This window comes from Globicephala melas, chromosome 6 (assembly GCF_963455315.2).
Source record: "Globicephala melas chromosome 6, mGloMel1.2, whole genome shotgun sequence".
Taxonomy (NCBI): domain Eukaryota; kingdom Metazoa; phylum Chordata; class Mammalia; order Artiodactyla; family Delphinidae; genus Globicephala; species Globicephala melas.
In genome coordinates this window covers 100,501,810-100,519,242 of record NC_083319.1, presented here as the reverse complement: position 1 = coordinate 100,519,242, position 17,433 = coordinate 100,501,810, and the positions used below count along the sequence as shown (strand labels likewise).

At 52.2% G+C, this 17,433-nt stretch overlaps 1 protein-coding gene across 1 annotated transcript in view; it reads left to right on the top strand.

The window, feature by feature from the left end:
* Positions 1-17,433, top strand: part of LOC115864894 (lysyl oxidase homolog 2) — a 102,412-nt gene that overhangs the window by 45,225 nt on the left and 39,754 nt on the right. The window contains exons 4-6 of the mRNA XM_030879021.2: positions 5,325-5,536; positions 13,533-13,755; positions 17,101-17,284. Of these exons, the coding sequence (XP_030734881.2) occupies positions 5,325-5,536; positions 13,533-13,755; positions 17,101-17,284 (619 nt within the window). The remainder of the gene's footprint in view (positions 1-5,324; positions 5,537-13,532; positions 13,756-17,100; positions 17,285-17,433) is intronic.

The window sequence follows — 17,433 nt, the reverse complement described above, 5'->3', positions numbered from 1 at the left end:
AGCTGAGCAACAGAGATCGCTGCACTGCCTTCCCGCTTCCCTTTCATCTATGTAGCCGGTAGGAATCACTGGCTAGCAGTTTCTTAGGCTGTGAATTTCCGATTTGATCATCAAAAGGGGATAATTACAGTGTAGCCAGCTTCTTCCAGTACAACATGTCTTGGACTGTGATACCCACATAGCTAAACCATCTAAATGTGTACTGAGGGTCAGATCAGCTTTTAATTCAGTTTATAACTATTTATTAGCCTCAGATTTCAAGGGGAGAGGGGAGGGTGTTAAACAGCTCCGATGACAAGAGGTCTCATGGATAAAGTGCAGACAATCTCCTTGTCCATCGGTAAATCACACAAGTAGCGCTTATGCTGTGAAAAAAGGCAAGCCTCTCTGTTTATTTTGCACTAAACCCAGAATAAAGGGAGTCTTTATTACATTTTTGGCTGGAGAGCCCAACGTTTCTAGTGAAGCTGAATTCCCGTAACTGGAGTTTTTAAAATGATTATTAGTTTGTTCCAAGAATATGTGAGGACCCACGATGTCTCGTGTCTGGCACTCGTTGCCATGGGAAATACAAGAATGAATAAAGCACAATTCTTTCCTTGAGAGACTCACAGTCCGATGAGGTGGCACGATGAAAAGACAGATGGTACAAGGCAGTCAGTAAAGGCCAAGAATGAATTGAGGGACCCAGGAAGCAAATGCTAGAGGAATAAAGGAGTCGAATCTATGTGGATGAGATATCTGGGGGAGGGACGTCCCGGGACGTCACAGCCCTCAACGGGTATTTTTCAAACGATTGAATGAACAAGACTGTTCCTGAAGGTCAGGAGGATTCTGATCGGTAGAGAGGAAGGAAAAAAGGATCGCGGGGAGCCTTGATGCTGGGGTTAAAAAAGTGATGTCAGCCTGGCACCTTGAGACTGGAGAAAGGGCACGGAGGGGATGAGGTGGGTCCCGTCAGGAAGGCTCTTGACTAGGAGCATAAGCCCTGGGAGAGGCACGGGAAGGTTTTGAGCCAAACCCACGAACGCACGGCGGTCAGCTGGGTGGATATGCCAGCCGTGTGTGAGAGGGACTGGGTCAGCCATTCATCCGGACCGGGGAGACATACAGGGTCCCGTGAAATGACAGAATTGTGACGCTCTTCTCTTACTTCCACTACATACCTGCCTGCACAGTAGAAGTGGGAATGAGAAGGTGACTGAAGGGTAGGAGAAGCACTTCTGGGGCAGAATGGGCCATAAGAGTCAGGAAGAGAGAGGGAGCAGAAGGCCTGCGAGGCTTGAGGGCTGCAAGGGCGTCACCTTCCAGCCTGCAGGAAGGAAAGACCCAGGGCATCCTGGGTGCGTTTGGTTTGAGGTGCTGAGGAAGGTGCCAAGATGGCACCTGGGGAAGCGGATCTCTATCTGGAAGGCCAGTTTCTAAAAATAGCCAGATAAAGAGAGCTAAGGGCTTTGAGAGCAAGATGCAGGAAGCTGTTAGCTGTAGAGGGAAGGAGCTTGCTAAGTGAGCAGCAATTGTGCAGCGCTACCCAGTCGCGTGCTCTAGTTGGGATGACGGCGGACTAGTATATCTCCATCGTGGTGCTCCCACCTGACACCACTCCAAGGATGACTTCTCAGGTGGGAAGGCCTGAGCTGATAGATTATGTAATTAATTATGTAATTAAATTACGACTTTTAGAGGAAAGGAAGGGGGAGAGTTGGGCTAAGATCTGGCCCTTGCAAATGTGCCCTCCCCGGGAGGCCACGAGCTTCGTGCTGACTTTCAGAGAAATTGTGAAGTGCGTTCTTAGAGGCTGGGTTGCTTCCCTCGCCTCCCCCTGTGTCTTTCTCTGATGCAATCTCCAACTAGACTTTCAAAACTGGTGATTTTTTCTCATTGGCGACAGCCCCAGGCTGTCACATTGTGGAATTTGCAGTTCATTCACAGATGCGGCAAATGTGAAATGCCATTCAAGCACAAGACTGGGAGAGCAGCCCAGGTGCTTCTTCACTAGCCCTTCTTTCCACCACCCCACTAGTTAAGGCAGGGCAGGGCATGGCCTCAGGGCACCTTTATTTTCCACTTTGGAAGCCGGTGATAATCACTCCAGGGGGATAGGATGAGTTTTGCGTAGGACATGCCAGGAAGGTTCTGTGAATTCCTTGGAGGGAAGCCTTTTGGAGAGCCCAGTGAACTATTGCCTCAGGCAAGAGGACCAGCATTCAGACTTTCATTTGAATTTTAAAAAGTGCCAAGTGCATTGCTGGCTTCTGGGCTATTGGGCTTCAGGTAAAACTCACAAGTGTAGAGACACTTTTGTTAGAAAAGAAAAATGTGTATATGTTTTAGTTTTTCAAATCTTCACTTCTCTTCTGAAGTTGAACTTCTGGGGAAAAAAAAAGTCCTAAGACTTGCGGTTATGGAAGGGATTCCACAGCAGTGAGGTCAGGAGGGCCGTTCTGTGTATACGTGTGTGTTTTCCTACACAGAGGTCTCTGAGCAGTCCAAGTGAGCTCCTTAGCCAGCAGCAACCCCTGAATGTGTGCCATGGAGGGTTTCCCTGCCACCCCCTGGCCTGAGTCCAAGGGCAGCTGGGAGGTGGCTCTCTCCCCTCACGTACACTCTTGCCTGACTCACGGCTCCTCCGGGCGGGTCGCAGGGTGGACTTCACATATCAACTTCGAATGGGCAGAGCCCAAAGGGACCCCCCCTAGAAGGCTGAGCCCCAGGCCCTGCCCCGTGTGGATCAACTCAATACCGGGCAAGGGATGGGGCGAGGGCGGGAGGGTGAGGACCGTACAGAGGCCCGGGGTTACGAGCCTGGGGCATGGGCTTGGAGTCAGAATTTGGTTTTCATCCTTGTTTATCTGCTTCTTGGCTCTGTGAACTTGGAGAAGGTGCAAAACCTCACCAAGTTTCCTCGTTTTTCACCTGTAGCACGGGCATACCATTGGCCCTCTCACCGGTTGCCATGGGAATTGAGGAAGGAAATGAATGTAAAGTTCTGAGTGCGGAGTCTGACGTGTAATTGGCTCGTATTTGATAAATGAGAGCCCTCATAGTCGTTATGATCCAGAGCAGAGGGCCCCAGGATTGGGGTGTAAGGAGGAGGCTGGCAGGGCCCGTGGAGGTGAGAGACCGTATTTTCTGGAATGAATGAATGAATGAGGTGGATTTGAGCCCAAGAGGATGGGAAGGAATTGGTTCTGTGGAGGGAGAAGAGGAGAAGGAATGGCAAATGTGATGCTTGCCTGACTGCTCTCCCAGGGCTTTGGAGGAAAACTCTCTGCATCCTCCTCCACCACATAGATGCACAGACATACACTTCACACAATGCAGAGACACACAGCCCTGTCACTTGCACATCATCCTGCACACGGACACACACGAGCAGTGCACTCCCACAGAGACACATAGACAGACACAGACACGTGCAGAGACACACACACACAGACATACTCGTGACACTCAGACACACACACTCATACACACACACTCACATGCAGTGAGTCAGTGGGAGAACAAGGACAGTGACATCAGTTCTAGCGCTTTCTCTTCTTTGAGCCTCATTTCCCACATCCGAGAGCGCACCGGGCTTGCCCACCAGTCATACTTCTGCTGAGGGGATGCTGACCTGAATCAAGACAAGGGTCTGCTGAGCGCCACCCGTCCCCCCCGCCCCGCCCCGCCCCCAGGGCTTCCTCCCTCTGGGTTCACACTCCATATCTCCCCTTAGTGAGTCTGCGCTGATGCTCTATGGGGGCGGGGTGGTGGTGGGGAGAGAGGCCAGGGGTGGGGGGAAGTGGAGGACGGCAGGGGCGGGGGAGGATCTGTGAATTTAATAAAGTCAGCCTAGCCTGCTTGCCCCGTGAAGCCGCAGGGCTGATGCCACGGTGGTAACTTTCCTTCTGGGCGTCACGTGTTCCTTACATGCTGGAATTCCAGCCTGGCCTCCCGAGGTGGGAGGACAGAGGAGGGAGCTGGCCCACGGGCCAGTGTAGACCTCAGGCCCTTTCTTGCTCACCCACATCCATGTGTCTTGGTGGCACGGGTCCTGTGGCCTGAATGGGGGCTGTAAAGGATCCAGGATGCAGGCAGGCAAACATAATCCTGCCACTGGCGGCTTTCCTTCCGCTCTGCATGGAAAGGAACCAGGGCCAGATGCCACCACTCCTGGCCCACATACTTTCTGCTGCCTCGCAGGACTGGGGAAGCAGGGCCTGGCTTTGCACCCTGAAGCCAGTGGCAAGGAGACCTGAATCCCTGGGCACCCAAATAATGGTCCTGTTCAAACTCCTGGTTCATTTGCATCCTGGCTGGACGGGGGGTTTGGGCACTCGGGTCGCCGGGTTCCTCTCTGCCAGCACCCCTGCCCGGCCCCACCTGGCCCAGCTCACAGAGCATCTCACGCTGCACCTCGGGTGCTCCCTGCCTCTACGTGGTCTTGGGGAGATCCCTGGAGTCAGCCAATTTTCTTATCTGGAAAATGGGGATGACAATAGCTGTAACGACCTCATTCTGTTGGGGCAGAAAGAAGAGGGGCTGGAAGTGAGAGATTCTGGAGATCCCATAGTGTTTGGGGGCAGATTGCGTGAGCCTTGGAAAAACATAAAAGAGGTATCACTGGAAATCCCAGGTAGGCCCGCGTTCCTCCACCCACCCTGGCTTCTCGGGGCCCCCTATCCAACCAAAGCCCCGGGGCGCGGGTGTGGGCTTGGGGCAGGGACACTGCAGCTCAGTGTCAGGGGTTGGGGAGGGGAGCCCACCCTCGACCCGCAGCCGCCCTACCCTTCTCTCCTGGGATTTTCGCCCTAAAGACTGCCAACCTGGGGGCTATGAGGTAGTGTGCAAGATGGCCCCACCAGCCTCAGGGTATCTGAGTCTCATCTGCCTGAAACTTCAGTTTTACTGAAGGATTAGTGGGGAGACACACACACTCACTCCCACGCATGCACACATATGCTTTGGAGTACAATGCAAGCATCCCAGTTATCTTTACTATAGAGCATGAAATTCAAGGCACACGGTCTCTCTTCTGCTCTCGTTTTGAGACCCCTGCAGGAGGCTGCTGCCCTCTGCTGTTTTTGATAAGACAGAGGAGGAGCGTTGGGGTCCTCCGAGTCTCTGATTGCCCAGGTCACACCTGCTCCCCTCCTCCAGTCCCCTCAGCCAGACTGTCTCCCACGCACACGTGCTGTGTGCTCGCGGAGAGCGCCCAGGGACCCCCGAGGGCCCGAGGGGAGAGGCAGGGGGGCCAGCAGAGCGCCCGGTCTGCCGTCACCTCTCCACGGCCAGACCAGGAAAGTAACCCCTCTCCTTCCACGCCTCCTCCCTCCCAGAACATGAATATCCAGGTGGAGGACATCCGGATCCGAGCCATCCTCTCCGCCTACCGCAGGCGCACCCCAGTGACGGAGGGCTACGTGGAGGTGAAGGAGGGCAAGACGTGGAAGCAGATCTGCGACAGGCACTGGACGGCCAAGAACTCCCGCGTGGTCTGCGGCATGTTTGGCTTCCCCGGGGAGAAGAGCTACAACGCCAAAGTGTACAAGTAAGGAGGCTGCGGGGAGTGCAGCTGGCTGGGCTCTGGCCCTGCCTTGTTGTAGAGTTAGCTCTGCAGTGGCCTGGGCCGCTGCTGTCTCCCCAGCAGGTGATTATTCTGAGCAATCTGGGCCTTGCAGCAACGGTTAGGAAATTGAGAAACCGATCGATTTGATTCGGTTCTATCCATCCCGAGTAAATCTTGCAATGCTGTTAGGATTTCCAAAGTTAATATCTCCCAGGGGGAAAAAGAGTGGCTCATAAGGAGACTTAGAGTAATTTGCCTGAGGGGGTGTCCAGGGAGGGGTTTTCAGCTCAGGACAGGCTGGTGTATTGGCTGGTCGTGGGGTCTTCCTAGTTCCTCTAATAAGGATAATAATCGGCTTTGCTGAGTGCTTACTACATGCCAGGCAGCTCTGTGTTTAGTCTCTTAAGCTTCACAACACTAGGAAGCAGGGATCTATTTCAGAGTCAAGGGAATGAAGTCAGAGAGGGGTGATAAATCTTGGAAGTGGCTGGGACTTCCCTGGCGGTCCAGCGGTTAAGACGGCGCTTCCACTGCAGGGGGCATGGATTCGATCCCTGGTCCGGGAACTAAGATCCCACGTGCCGTGCGGCGTGGCCAAAAAAAAAAAAAAAAAAAAAACCTAGGAAGTGGCAGATCCAGGATCCAAACCCAGGTCTCCAGCGACAGGGTCCACACTCCTCAAGAGTGCAGACTCACTACCTCTTTCCTTTCAAGCCAAGGAGAGAGGTGGCTTCCAAGCCGGCAGACAGGGGTCCCAGCCCCAGCTCTTCTTCCAGATCCCTAGGGTCAGTGTAGGCTGCATCCCTCCCTGGGCTCGTCCTGGCTGCCTCCGGTCAGCGCCCCCGGTCCACCAGGAGGGTGAGTGCTTGGAGGCAAGCTGCCCGGCTGGGCAGGTGAGCAGGGTGGTGATTCCTACCCCCGGCAGCCCTCAGACATGGCCCAGACCTTCCTGTTTGCACAGGGTGGGATGGGAGCATGCAGGGTGGTCCCCATCTTCTAAACAGTTTGGAGAAGTCCCTCCGGCTGGCCAGCTCCTTCCCTGGAGACACTTTCTCAGCTTTTCCTTCCCATTGGAGCCAAGAAAAGCAAATCCCCTCCCCTGACAGGCCTCCTACCTGCTGGACACACCAGAGTGCCCAGCCTGTCATAGGTCTGAGTCCAGTCCCGGGAGCCGGAAGGCTGCCATGAGCCCTGCCCGGAGCAGGATGGGGTGCCTGAGGCCAGGCAGCACATGGCTTGTTCAGAGGGCATTTGAAAGCTACCTCCTGAACTGCGGATGGACCGGAGTCCTTTTCTGGCTTTTGAGGAAGGATCTCAGATCTCAGGTCTGTTTTGGCAGCTGGGCCTCACATGATCCTCTCACGAGCTGGGTTTGAAAACCCCCTCCCTGTTCCTCCTACTGTGTGTCTGTGGCTTTGCTTTTTCAAATGCGGGCAGGAAAAAGGCTGCTAAGTCTGGGAGGCATCCAAGGTGGTGGGAGGTGAGCTGTACTCTCAGCTGAGATGGGAGATGGTTAGCAGACACTGGAAACTAGCTCCTGGTCCAGCGCTCTCGCTGGAGATGGTATAGAGGGGCGGGGCTGGGGGGATGGGAGGGCGGCTAGGCTGAAACCTTCTCCGTCTCAGCTTGTGGATATCTGATGTGGTATGTTAGTCCCTGTGACGCAGCTGACATTTGGGCCCCAAAAGAGAGAAGCGTGTTGGGGAGAGTTTCCATGCTTCGGTGGTGCTGTTAGGGATTGAGATGGTAGCTGATGGGAGGAAGCTGTTAGCGAAAAGCGGTGCCTCCCAGGGCATGTGGGGTCCTCAGAGGTCACCCGGCCCAAGCCCTCAGGCTGCACAGGAGGAGACCCAGGCCTGAAGGGCAGTGGGGTCGGGGGTCACAAAGCCACTCCTGCCAGAGATGCAGGGCAGCCCGGGCAGGTCTGCTCCAGGGAGAGCTCTCCACACTGCTGCCTCCACCCTCAGACCTGCTTCTGCTTTGCTCCACCCTAGAGGCGGGGCCACACTGCACAGGCCGCCACCACCGGCTGGCTGGTAAGTCTGAGAACTGGGGCATCACTAGCCTGGAGACAGGGGTATCTGTGAGCCCTGCTCAGAGACTGAGGACAACAGAGGCCTGGGAGCCAGAGTAGGGGCCACACCCTGCATGGTCCCTGCATCTGAGCCTTCTGGTAGCATCTTTCCCCACCTCCCTTTCACCTTTCCTGCAGCAGCCTGTCTGTCGCTGCTGTTGCTGACCACACCCCCAAGACAGGTCATGTGGTCTCCCACGGAGGCCCTTCACCCCAGGAAGGAAATTGTTTTCAAAGTAATTCTATCTGGGGTGGGGTTAGTAATCTCCAGGCATCCACCAGGCCCCTAAGGGACTTTGCAGCCTTGGAAATTCACCTGGGCAGCATGCATGGCCTCTCCACCCTGCCTTCCTCTGCTAACCTGCGGGTCTGGTGGCCTTAGAATTATCCCCAAGGCCGGGACTGCAGCTCTTCATCAGAACCTCTGCTGGCCATCCAGCCTCGACACCCCCGGCCAAGTCAGAAGAGTCTGGTGGGGTTGCCTGCAGGTCCCCCAGAGGCCTCTGCACTCACAGGCTCTCCCCAGAGTGAAGTCAGGGGCTCTCACCAAGGGCTGCTTTGCCATGGGCTGACTCCTATGCTGGACTGGGAAGCTGTGCATATACCTCAAAATTGATAAAGTTGAAGCTTCAGGGCCCCATCCCCGGGGCCAGGAACATTTTGTAGTCATTTTCTTTTTCTTAAAGCAGGATCGCAATATTGATGTTGATTTATGGATACGAGCTTAGTGAGCAGAGATTCTGCATCTAATGTTGCATCTTGTGAGTTAGGAAGAGCTCTAAGACTTTGGTGAGTTGGCTGAAACAGGGACCAAAAGGAGGCCCTCCACAGCAGATTATAGAAATGCCGGATCCACTTTGGTTTCATGTAGAGAAAGGGGTTCAGAGGCTTGGGGAGACTGGAATGTTGGCGTGGATTTGTCATCTAAGACCTACTCTCCCAGAGAGTCCAGAAGACAGACTTCTCACCATGACCGTGAGGAATAAGTGTGTGAGGGGAGCCCTGGCGTTCTTAAGAGCTCCCTGATTGCTCTTCTCTGTAAGCCAGACCTCAGGGTGGGAGCTGCAGTCACCGCAGGCTGGGAAACCTAAATGCAATGGGGGTAATAGGATCAGGGGCGGCAGGGGCCATGTGACAGCATTCAACGCCAAAGGCAAGGTGGGCGTGGCTACTGAATGACCAGCAGATCTGACTCCTGCAGACCTGTGGTATTGACCAGTTGATCTAGTTGGCTGGATCGTGGTGTTCCTAGAAGTGAAATAGGAAGCCTCCTCAATTCCGTTTTTTGGGCGGGGGGCACACCGTGAGTCTTGTGGAATTTGAGTTCCCCGGCCAGGGACTGAATCCTGGCCCTCGGCAGTGAGAGCACGGAGTCCTAACCACTAGAACGCCAGAGAAGTTCCTACTCCATTCTTGATGTGTCAGAGCAGAAGAGTTCTAGGTCAAGAGAACAAAACTCTAACCTGAATCATAAAAACAGGCCTGGCCTCTCAATCAATATCCAGACTTGAGCCAGTTTACAGACCCAGAAGCCCTTGAATGAAGAGGAGGCCAGGTCCCCTTGAAGAAGGACTGTGGCATGCTGCCAAAAATGTATACTGTTAATCGTTGGCCCAGCCTTCTCCAAAGGAGATCACTGTATGTTGGGCACAAGGAAGTAATCAGAACCTTCAGGAACCACTGGACATGGGCTCTGAACTGACACTGATTCCAGGGGCCCAAACATCCCTGGGGCCCACAGTCAGAGTATGGACGTCGGGTGATCAATGGAGTTTGGCCTCAGGTCCACTCATAGTGAGCCCAGTGGGCCCCTGAACCCATCCGGTGGTTATTTCCCTAGGTCCAAAATGCACAATTGGAATAGACATAATCACATAGCAGGCAGAATTCCTATGAAGTCTGGCTTCCTCCTTGGCTGGAGGAGAGCCAGGAGGACTTCTCATTTTTTAGTTGAATCAGTTCAACTCAGTGTTCTTCTAGCCACCCAGCCATCAGGCTAGATACCTCTTTCTTAAGTAGGCTTCCCGCTTGGCCAATGGCTGTCCTGTAACTCCAGTCGCCCACCAATCAGCAGGCCTGGAGCGGGCTGTCCACGCATCCTCTCCAGCGCCTCATATCTGCATCCCCGTATCTCTGCATCCCGGGGGGCCTGTGGGAGTGAATCATGGGGGCGGGGTGGGCTCTGGTGGTGGAAGCCTGTGGAGGATCACGGGCAAGTTCCTGTGAGCTGATGTAAGAGGGCAGTGGGGCTGTCTGGGGAGGAAGGAGCAGCTCTGTGTCTGCCGAGGGTGCTTCGCTCTGTATTAAGAGCTCAGTACATCTGTTCCTGGGAGAAGCTTGTGGTCATGGAAATCTGGGAGCTAGAAGATGTTCCAGTCCAGTGGGATCTGACCACTCCTTGTGCAGCTGACATCCCCTGGGTGTATTTGCTCACCCGATGGTAGGGGTGTCATAGCAAGCTGTAACCGCCCCCCACCACCGAGTGCGTTCTCCAGTCTGACGTGGGAGTGTCATGGGAAAGAAGCTGGAGGCTGTGTCCTCAAGTGCAGGGCCCTTCCAGGGAGTGGGGAGGGGCAATGGCTCTTGGAATTATTAACAGTCCTCCTGTGTAGTCCTGTGCTCTGTCTGTAGCTATGTTGAGCACACATCCTGAATTTTCCAAGACAGTCCTTCTTTCAAAAAAATAAAATTGGGTGACGGGGGCCTCTCCGCGTGGCTTGTGAGATCTTAGTTCCCTAACCAGGGATTGAACCTGGGCCACGGCAGTGAAAGCACCGAGTCCTAACCACTGGCCCGCCAATGAACTCCCAAGATAGTCCTTTTTTTTTTTCTCAAAGATTCTGTGTCATTGCACCCACAGGTACAGTAGAATTACTACCAGTAGCAATTTTTGATTAAGGAAAGATAGCAGCAGCATCTGTAGGGTTTTTCCTTCCTCTTTGTTCATATCCCATTCACGCTGAGACAAAGCAGAAACTTCCAGGGCTGCTGGACCAGCAGGGACAGGACCCTGCTTCTGCCCATCTGGGGCCAACTTGCCCTGGGCGGCCCCTCCTCTGAGCAGTCCGACAGTGATGCTGTCCAACTCTCCCTGGCATCTCACTGGATTCTGCCAATCAGGGATGAGCACATAGACCCCAAAGACCTGGGACAGCATGAGAGGACAGGGTGTCCTCCCCACCCTCCTCCTTTTCGAATCCCGCCATCATTCAAGGCCCAGTTCAAACCTACTCTTCCTTGAAGTCGTCCACCATCTCTTTTCTCTCATCTTTCTTTTTTTCCTTTAACCAGTACAGTTTTTATTTATTTATTTGATAGACACTTAGGCAGCCCTTCCAAGTGCTGGGCACTGTGGTTAAGTGCTTTATTAGAATTAACTCATTTAACTATCCTAACAATCTGATGAAGTAGATCCCTCTGCTACATCTGATCTGGAGATGGGGAAACTGAGGCACAGTGACCTTTCTGTTAACCAATTCATTACTTACTGGTTGGTTATCATTTTAGAAAAAACTTTGACTCACCTTGATCCGTATTCTGCCTTCCAAAAAACAAAACCATAAAAACACACAACGCAGGCTAAGAGCTTACCTAGGATATGATATGGAGACAACCTCAGCCTCACTGACTCCTGGGTGAAGAATTTTTTTTTAAAGGATAAAGATGGTAATTTAATAATGATAAAGGGGTTAACTCATCAAGAGGACATAACAATCTGAAATGTTTATGCGCCAAATAACAGCTCTTCAAAATACACGAAGTAGAAACCGACAGAACTGCAAGGAGAAATAGACAAACCCACAATTATAGCTGCTGATTTCAGTTCTACTCTCTCAATAATTTATAGAACAAGTAAGGATATAGAAGACCTAAACAACGCTATCACCCAGTTTGACCTATTTGGCTTTTAGAGAACGCTCCACTCAACAACAGCACTATGCAAAATTTTTTCAAGTACACATTCAAACAAAACATAGCCTAGCTGGAACATAAAATACGCCTGGATCATAAATTATGTCTCAATAAATTTAAAATGATTCAAGTCATACAAAGCGTATTCTGCGAACATGATGGAATTATGTTAGAAATCAATAACAGAAAGATATCTAGAAAATTCCCAAGTACTGGAAACTGCATGCCCAGTTCTAAATAACCCTTCTGTCCTAAAGGTAATCAAAAGGTAAATTTTTTTTTTTTTAATTTCTTTTTTTTAATTTTTTTTTTATTTTTTAAACATCTTTATTGGAGCACAATTGCTTCACAATGGTATGTTAGTTTCAGCTTCACAACAAAATGAATCAGTTACATATATACATATGTTCCCATATCTCTTCCCGCTTGCGTCACCCTCCCTCCCACCCTCCCTATCCCACCCCTCCAGGCGGTCACACAGCACCGAGCTGATCTCCCTGTGCTATGCGGCCGCCTCCCACTAGCTATCTACCTTACGTTTGGTAGTGTATACATAAAAAAAAAGGTAAATTAAAAAGTATTTTGGCCTGAATTAAAATGAAAACACAGTATCTCAAAATATGTGGAATATAGCTAAAGTAGTACTTAGAGGGAAATGTATACTCCTGTACTGGAAAAGAAGAAAGGTGTCAAATCAATGACATCAGCTTTCACTCTAAGAAACTAGAAAAAGAAGAGCAGATCAAACTGGGTGAAGATTTGATGTGGTCTGTGGCTGCGTTTCATCACCATTATAATTTCCATGACGAAACCAAGTCTACTTTGATTCAGCAGAGGGGGTAATTTAAGTCTCTTCTCATTGCTTCTCGTTGGATTCACATCTTTAATTTTGTCTATCAATGGGAGAGAGTTTTACACTCAACTTGTCCTGCTAATTGACAAAGGGAAATAAAGGCAGGGGACAACAAGACAGCATGCTGAAGATATCTGAAGAATTTGGGTGACCAACCCTTCTGATTGCCCAGGACTGAGGGGTTTCCTGGGACCAGGGGTCCCATCTCTTTTATTTATTTATCTATTGAAGTATAGTTGATTTACAATATTGTGTTAGTTTCAGGTGTACAACGAAGTGGTTCGGTTATATATATATTCTTTTATATATATTTATATATAACTTTTCTTTTCTTCATATATACATATAAAACTGAAGATTATTTTCCATTATAGGTTATTACAGCATACTGAATATAGTTCCCTGTGCTATACAGTAGGTCCTTGTTTTTTATCTACTTTATATATAGTCGTGTGTATCTGTTAATCCCAAATCGTCATTTATCCCTCCCCCCTTTCCCCTTTGGTAACCATAAGTTTGTTTTCTATGTCCGTTGAGTCTGTTTCTGTTTTGTATATGAGTTCATTTGTATTATTTGTTTAGATTCCACATATAAGTGATACCATATAATATTGGGTTGGCCAAAAATTTCGTTTGGGTTTTTCCATAACATCTTGTCTTTTTCTGTCTGACTTACTTCACTTAGTATGATAATCTCTAGGTCCATCCATGTTGCTGCAAATGGCAATATGTCATTCTTTTTTATGGCGAATATTCCATTGTATTTGTCTCTCTTAGATCCCTTTCTGCATTTTGTATTTGTAGACTTTAGTATTATCTCACTACACTCGGTTAGTCCCTTGTCTTCTAGAATGTGAGCTTCCTGTGGGCAGGAGGCCACCACTGCCCTTCCGGGTCCTGCTCCACAGTGCCCAGCGCGGGCCCAGCATGACCAAATGTTCAGTGAGTGCTGGCAGGTGCACCCTGCAGAGCTCGGTCTGGAGTAGGACTGAATCCCAAGAGCAGGGACCGTGCCTCTCTGGTTCCACCACCAGATCCCCAGCAGCTGGCACAATGGCTGGTCCAATGCCCAGTTGTGGAAGAAGGGAGGGGTGGGCACCATGATGCCTTGGTCACCTGCCCCGTCTTACCTTCTGCAGAATGTTTGCCGCCCGCAAGAAGCAGCGCTATTGGCCGTTCTCCATGGACTGCACAGGCACGGAGGCCCACATCTCCAGCTGCAGGCTGGGTCCTCAGGTGTCGCTGGACCCTGTCAAGAATATCACCTGTGAGAACGGGCTGCCGGCCGTGGTGAGTTGTGTGCCTGGCCAGGTCTTCAGCCCTGATGGACCCTCAAGATTCCGGAAAGCCTACAAGCCAGAGGTGAGGATGGGGCAGGTGATTCGGCCACTTGGCACCTGAGGGGAAGGTCTGGTGGTTAAGGGAGCAGAGAGGGACCCCAAGAGACAGCAAGGAAATGAAGACCACTTTTCTAGAGGGCAGGAAGGCAGAGGACACCCGTCAGGGCCAGCCTCTCCGATAGATGCCACCTCTAGGGTGTGACAAGAAGCTGAGCCCCTGCCCCTAATCATTAGCACCCCTACCTGTCCTTCCACTGCTGCTCTATTCTGAGGCCAGCGTCCCCTTTGTGGGGGACAGATACACTGGAGAGGAACATGACTCATTACTGACGTCACAGGCTCCGTGTGGACCGCATGAAGGGTGGGGGTGGCCACTTGGGGCTCCTGCACAATTCCCAGAGGAATCAAGCATCCTGGAGCCTTTGGAAAAATGATCCAACCGTCAAAAGCACGTGAAATCAGCAACTTTCCAACGAGCTTTGGTTTATTCTGCAACAGAAAGGGTCACCATTTTTAAAAGTTGTCACCGTGATAGTAAATGGAAACGTACCATCCCCACGTCTGTGTTATCTGTACCCGTTATCACGTTATACGTTTGTGAACCAGCCAGTGTGTGTGCGTGTGGGTGTATTCAAGAGATGTCAGTGTACGTCTGTTCACATCAATTACATCCCCGCTTCAACTGACTGATTCCTTAGGACAAGCGAACTAGCCCAGCCATTGGCAGGCTTGACACATCCTCTGAAGACGAGAAAGTGCACTCTTCTGTCTTCCCCTGAAAGTCATTAGGCAGCTTTTCTATTTCCTATGCTCCTCTTTTCATATATCCACAAAGTGTCTCTGCGATTTGCATACTCTGAAAACTGCTAATACGGGCCGGTGGGTGGGAAGAGCACCTGGAAAGAGCAGAAGGATGGTTAGGAAAGAGAGCTAATCATTTAGTAGGGATTGATTCCCTGTATCAGACGAAACCGAATTACTTGGCAATCGGTCCCCTGGGCCAGGACAGGTTCCATGTCAGCTCCGATCACATTAGGGGTGAGACGAGAGAGTAAACTCTGATGGGGGCAGGTGGTGTGTCAGGCGGGTCCAGGTAGGGGGGTGGAGTGGAAGGCAGGAGTAGCAACCCCTCCCCAAGCTGAGGCAGCCTCATTCCGTGTCTACTGTCCCTTCTCCATGTCTCTCCCCCTATCTACCCCCCTGCCCTCTCCAATCTCTCCTGTCCATCAACATCTGATGACCTGCTCTTGGACAGGGGCTGATAACACTCACCCAGTGGAATCGAGAAACCCGGGCAGGAGCCAATAAGCCACACTGGGTGCCCCCTCCCAGGCTGGGGTGGCATATCTGGACAAAAGAAGAACCCTTAAACCAAAGGAGCGAAGTGAACACAGCGAGCCCAGGCATCAACCGGAGGGTGTGAGAACTCTTTGGGGTGTCTTCCTGGCACTTCCGTCCGGAAGCCAGCCCCGTCCCCCTCCGTCCCCACCAGGGCTTCCAAACTGCACAGACCTGACCACACATCACACGTGTGCAGCCAGGCCACAGAGGCATGCCTGCAGCCCCTCACTTCCCCCCCACTGCCATGTGCTTGGACAGCCACAGCCTCAGCCTGAGCCTCTGAGCTTTCCTCATGTGTCATCCAGAATACCAGGTCCTACTGTTTTGGAATTCCTCTTACTGTGTGGTTGAAAGCAAAGGAATCAAACTCATACCAAACCAGTTCCAAAAAAAAGAGCAAGAAAGGCTTACATCACATTTTCCCTTGGTTTCCTTCTTTCCTCCAGGGCCAGCTGACTCATCCTGGCCTCTGCCAGATAGGGTAAGGTTATCTGGGACTCTGCCTTACGCCTGAGTCACGGATGGTCCGCTCCATGGGAAGGGGACCCTGACATCCAGCTAGAGAGCTTAGGAAAGGAAATGGGGGAAGGGAGAGGTCACGGTTCTGCAACAGTCAGGGGCTGGGGCCAGCAGTTGTATTTGTCTTGTTTTCTAAAGCTAGACTAAAGTTTCTCGAAGCCAGTGTGGGTTTTGCACCCCTCCCTGTCCCTCTTTTCTTCTCCCTCTAGTGCCAGGGTCTGTCCCTGAGGTCTGTAAATCTGGGTGGGGACCTTGGCTGGAGGTTGGAGACACAGGCTCTTGTTTGATGCCTTGGCCCTCGAGATGACTGCTGTATGTTAATGCTTGAAAAACACCACCTCCAGCCAGGGCTGCCTCTTCCAGACCATCAGTGGGTGTGATGAAGGGAGTCCAGGGCTGTGGACTGCACAGGCCAGAGTAGAACAATGACTCTGGTCTGATCCAACACACACAGAAGGGCTGCACAGTCACCCCTTACTCCTTCTGTATTGAATCAAATGGCATCAGCAATAGCTCAGAGCCTCACAGCCTTCTGAGTTCCCCACCCCAGCACACACACACACACACACACACACACACACACACACACACGCACAGAAACGGATGCAAAGCAGGGCATGTGGGCAGATGGAGTCAAATGACCCATCTCCCATCTTGTAAGGTGTAATCCAATGGGATTAAGATGCTGCTGGAGAGTAGGTCTTACTCCTGTGCAATTAAATAAGCCCATAAGGTGATAAGGCTTCCAGGCTGTCAGTGAGCAAGTAGGCATAACTAAACTATAACCACCCACTCTCTGCATATCTGGTGGGGCTGCACCTTCTGAAGAGTTGGGCAGATCTAGACGTGGAGTAGAATCGGAGTGGCGGAGCTGGAGTGGCGACTGGTCATGAGCCCAGCTGCAGGACCGATGTGGGACGTCACCAGTGGGAGGCTCTCCACCCCCTTGCCACGGCCCATCCCCAAGTCTTGGCCGCCTCAGTGGGGCCCCGCCCGCTCACTCTCCGTCTTCTCTCTCCTGCCTCTCATCCGCCTGCAGAGCAGGATCCTTGTGGTTGGTCCGTTTAGCGCCCTGGAATCTCCCCCGGGGCTAGACCGCAGCACGCTGTTACAAGCAGGATAGAATTATGATCCATTTGGAGTCTGCAGACTTTGGGGGTAGGAGGTTCTTTCTGTAGCTCTGAAGCTTGAGGTTCTGGAGTGAGGGGGTGGAGGGAAGTGTTGGTGTTAAGGTCGTCGAGCAAGTATGGGGTGGGGTGATCAGCTGCTGAGGGTCCCTGATGGGCTCCCCAGTGGCCCAGGACGAAAGGTCCACGAGAAGGCTGCAAAGGGAGCGCACCGCCGAGCCGACCTCGCAGAGTGAGCATGCGGGCCTCCACCCCTCCGCGGGCACACACGCAGATCGCAGATCGAGCACTGTCAGCTCCCAGCCTGGGTCCCGGGAGTGGGGAGGGGTTGGGAAAGGAGGGGAGTGAGCTGCACTCAGCAGGACCATGTGTCTCTTCAGCAACCCCTGGTGCGGTTGAGAGGAGGTGCCAATGTCGGGGAGGGCCGCGTGGAGGTGCTCAAGAACGGAGAATGGGGTACCGTCTGCGACGACAAGTGGGACCTGGTGTCCGCCAGCGTGGTCTGCAGAGAGCTGGGCTTCGGGAGCGCCAAAGAGGCCATCACAGGCTCCCGGCTGGGGCAAGGTAAGGCGTGGGGAGGACGTTCTGTGCGCTCTCTTCACGGAAAGTGTCACATGGGGAGCCCAGTGGGGGCTGGCTGGCCTCATCCTTTCCAGGCTCTTCCTGCTTTGCCTCCTCCCTCCAGCAGCTGCTGCTCTGTTAGACAATCCCAG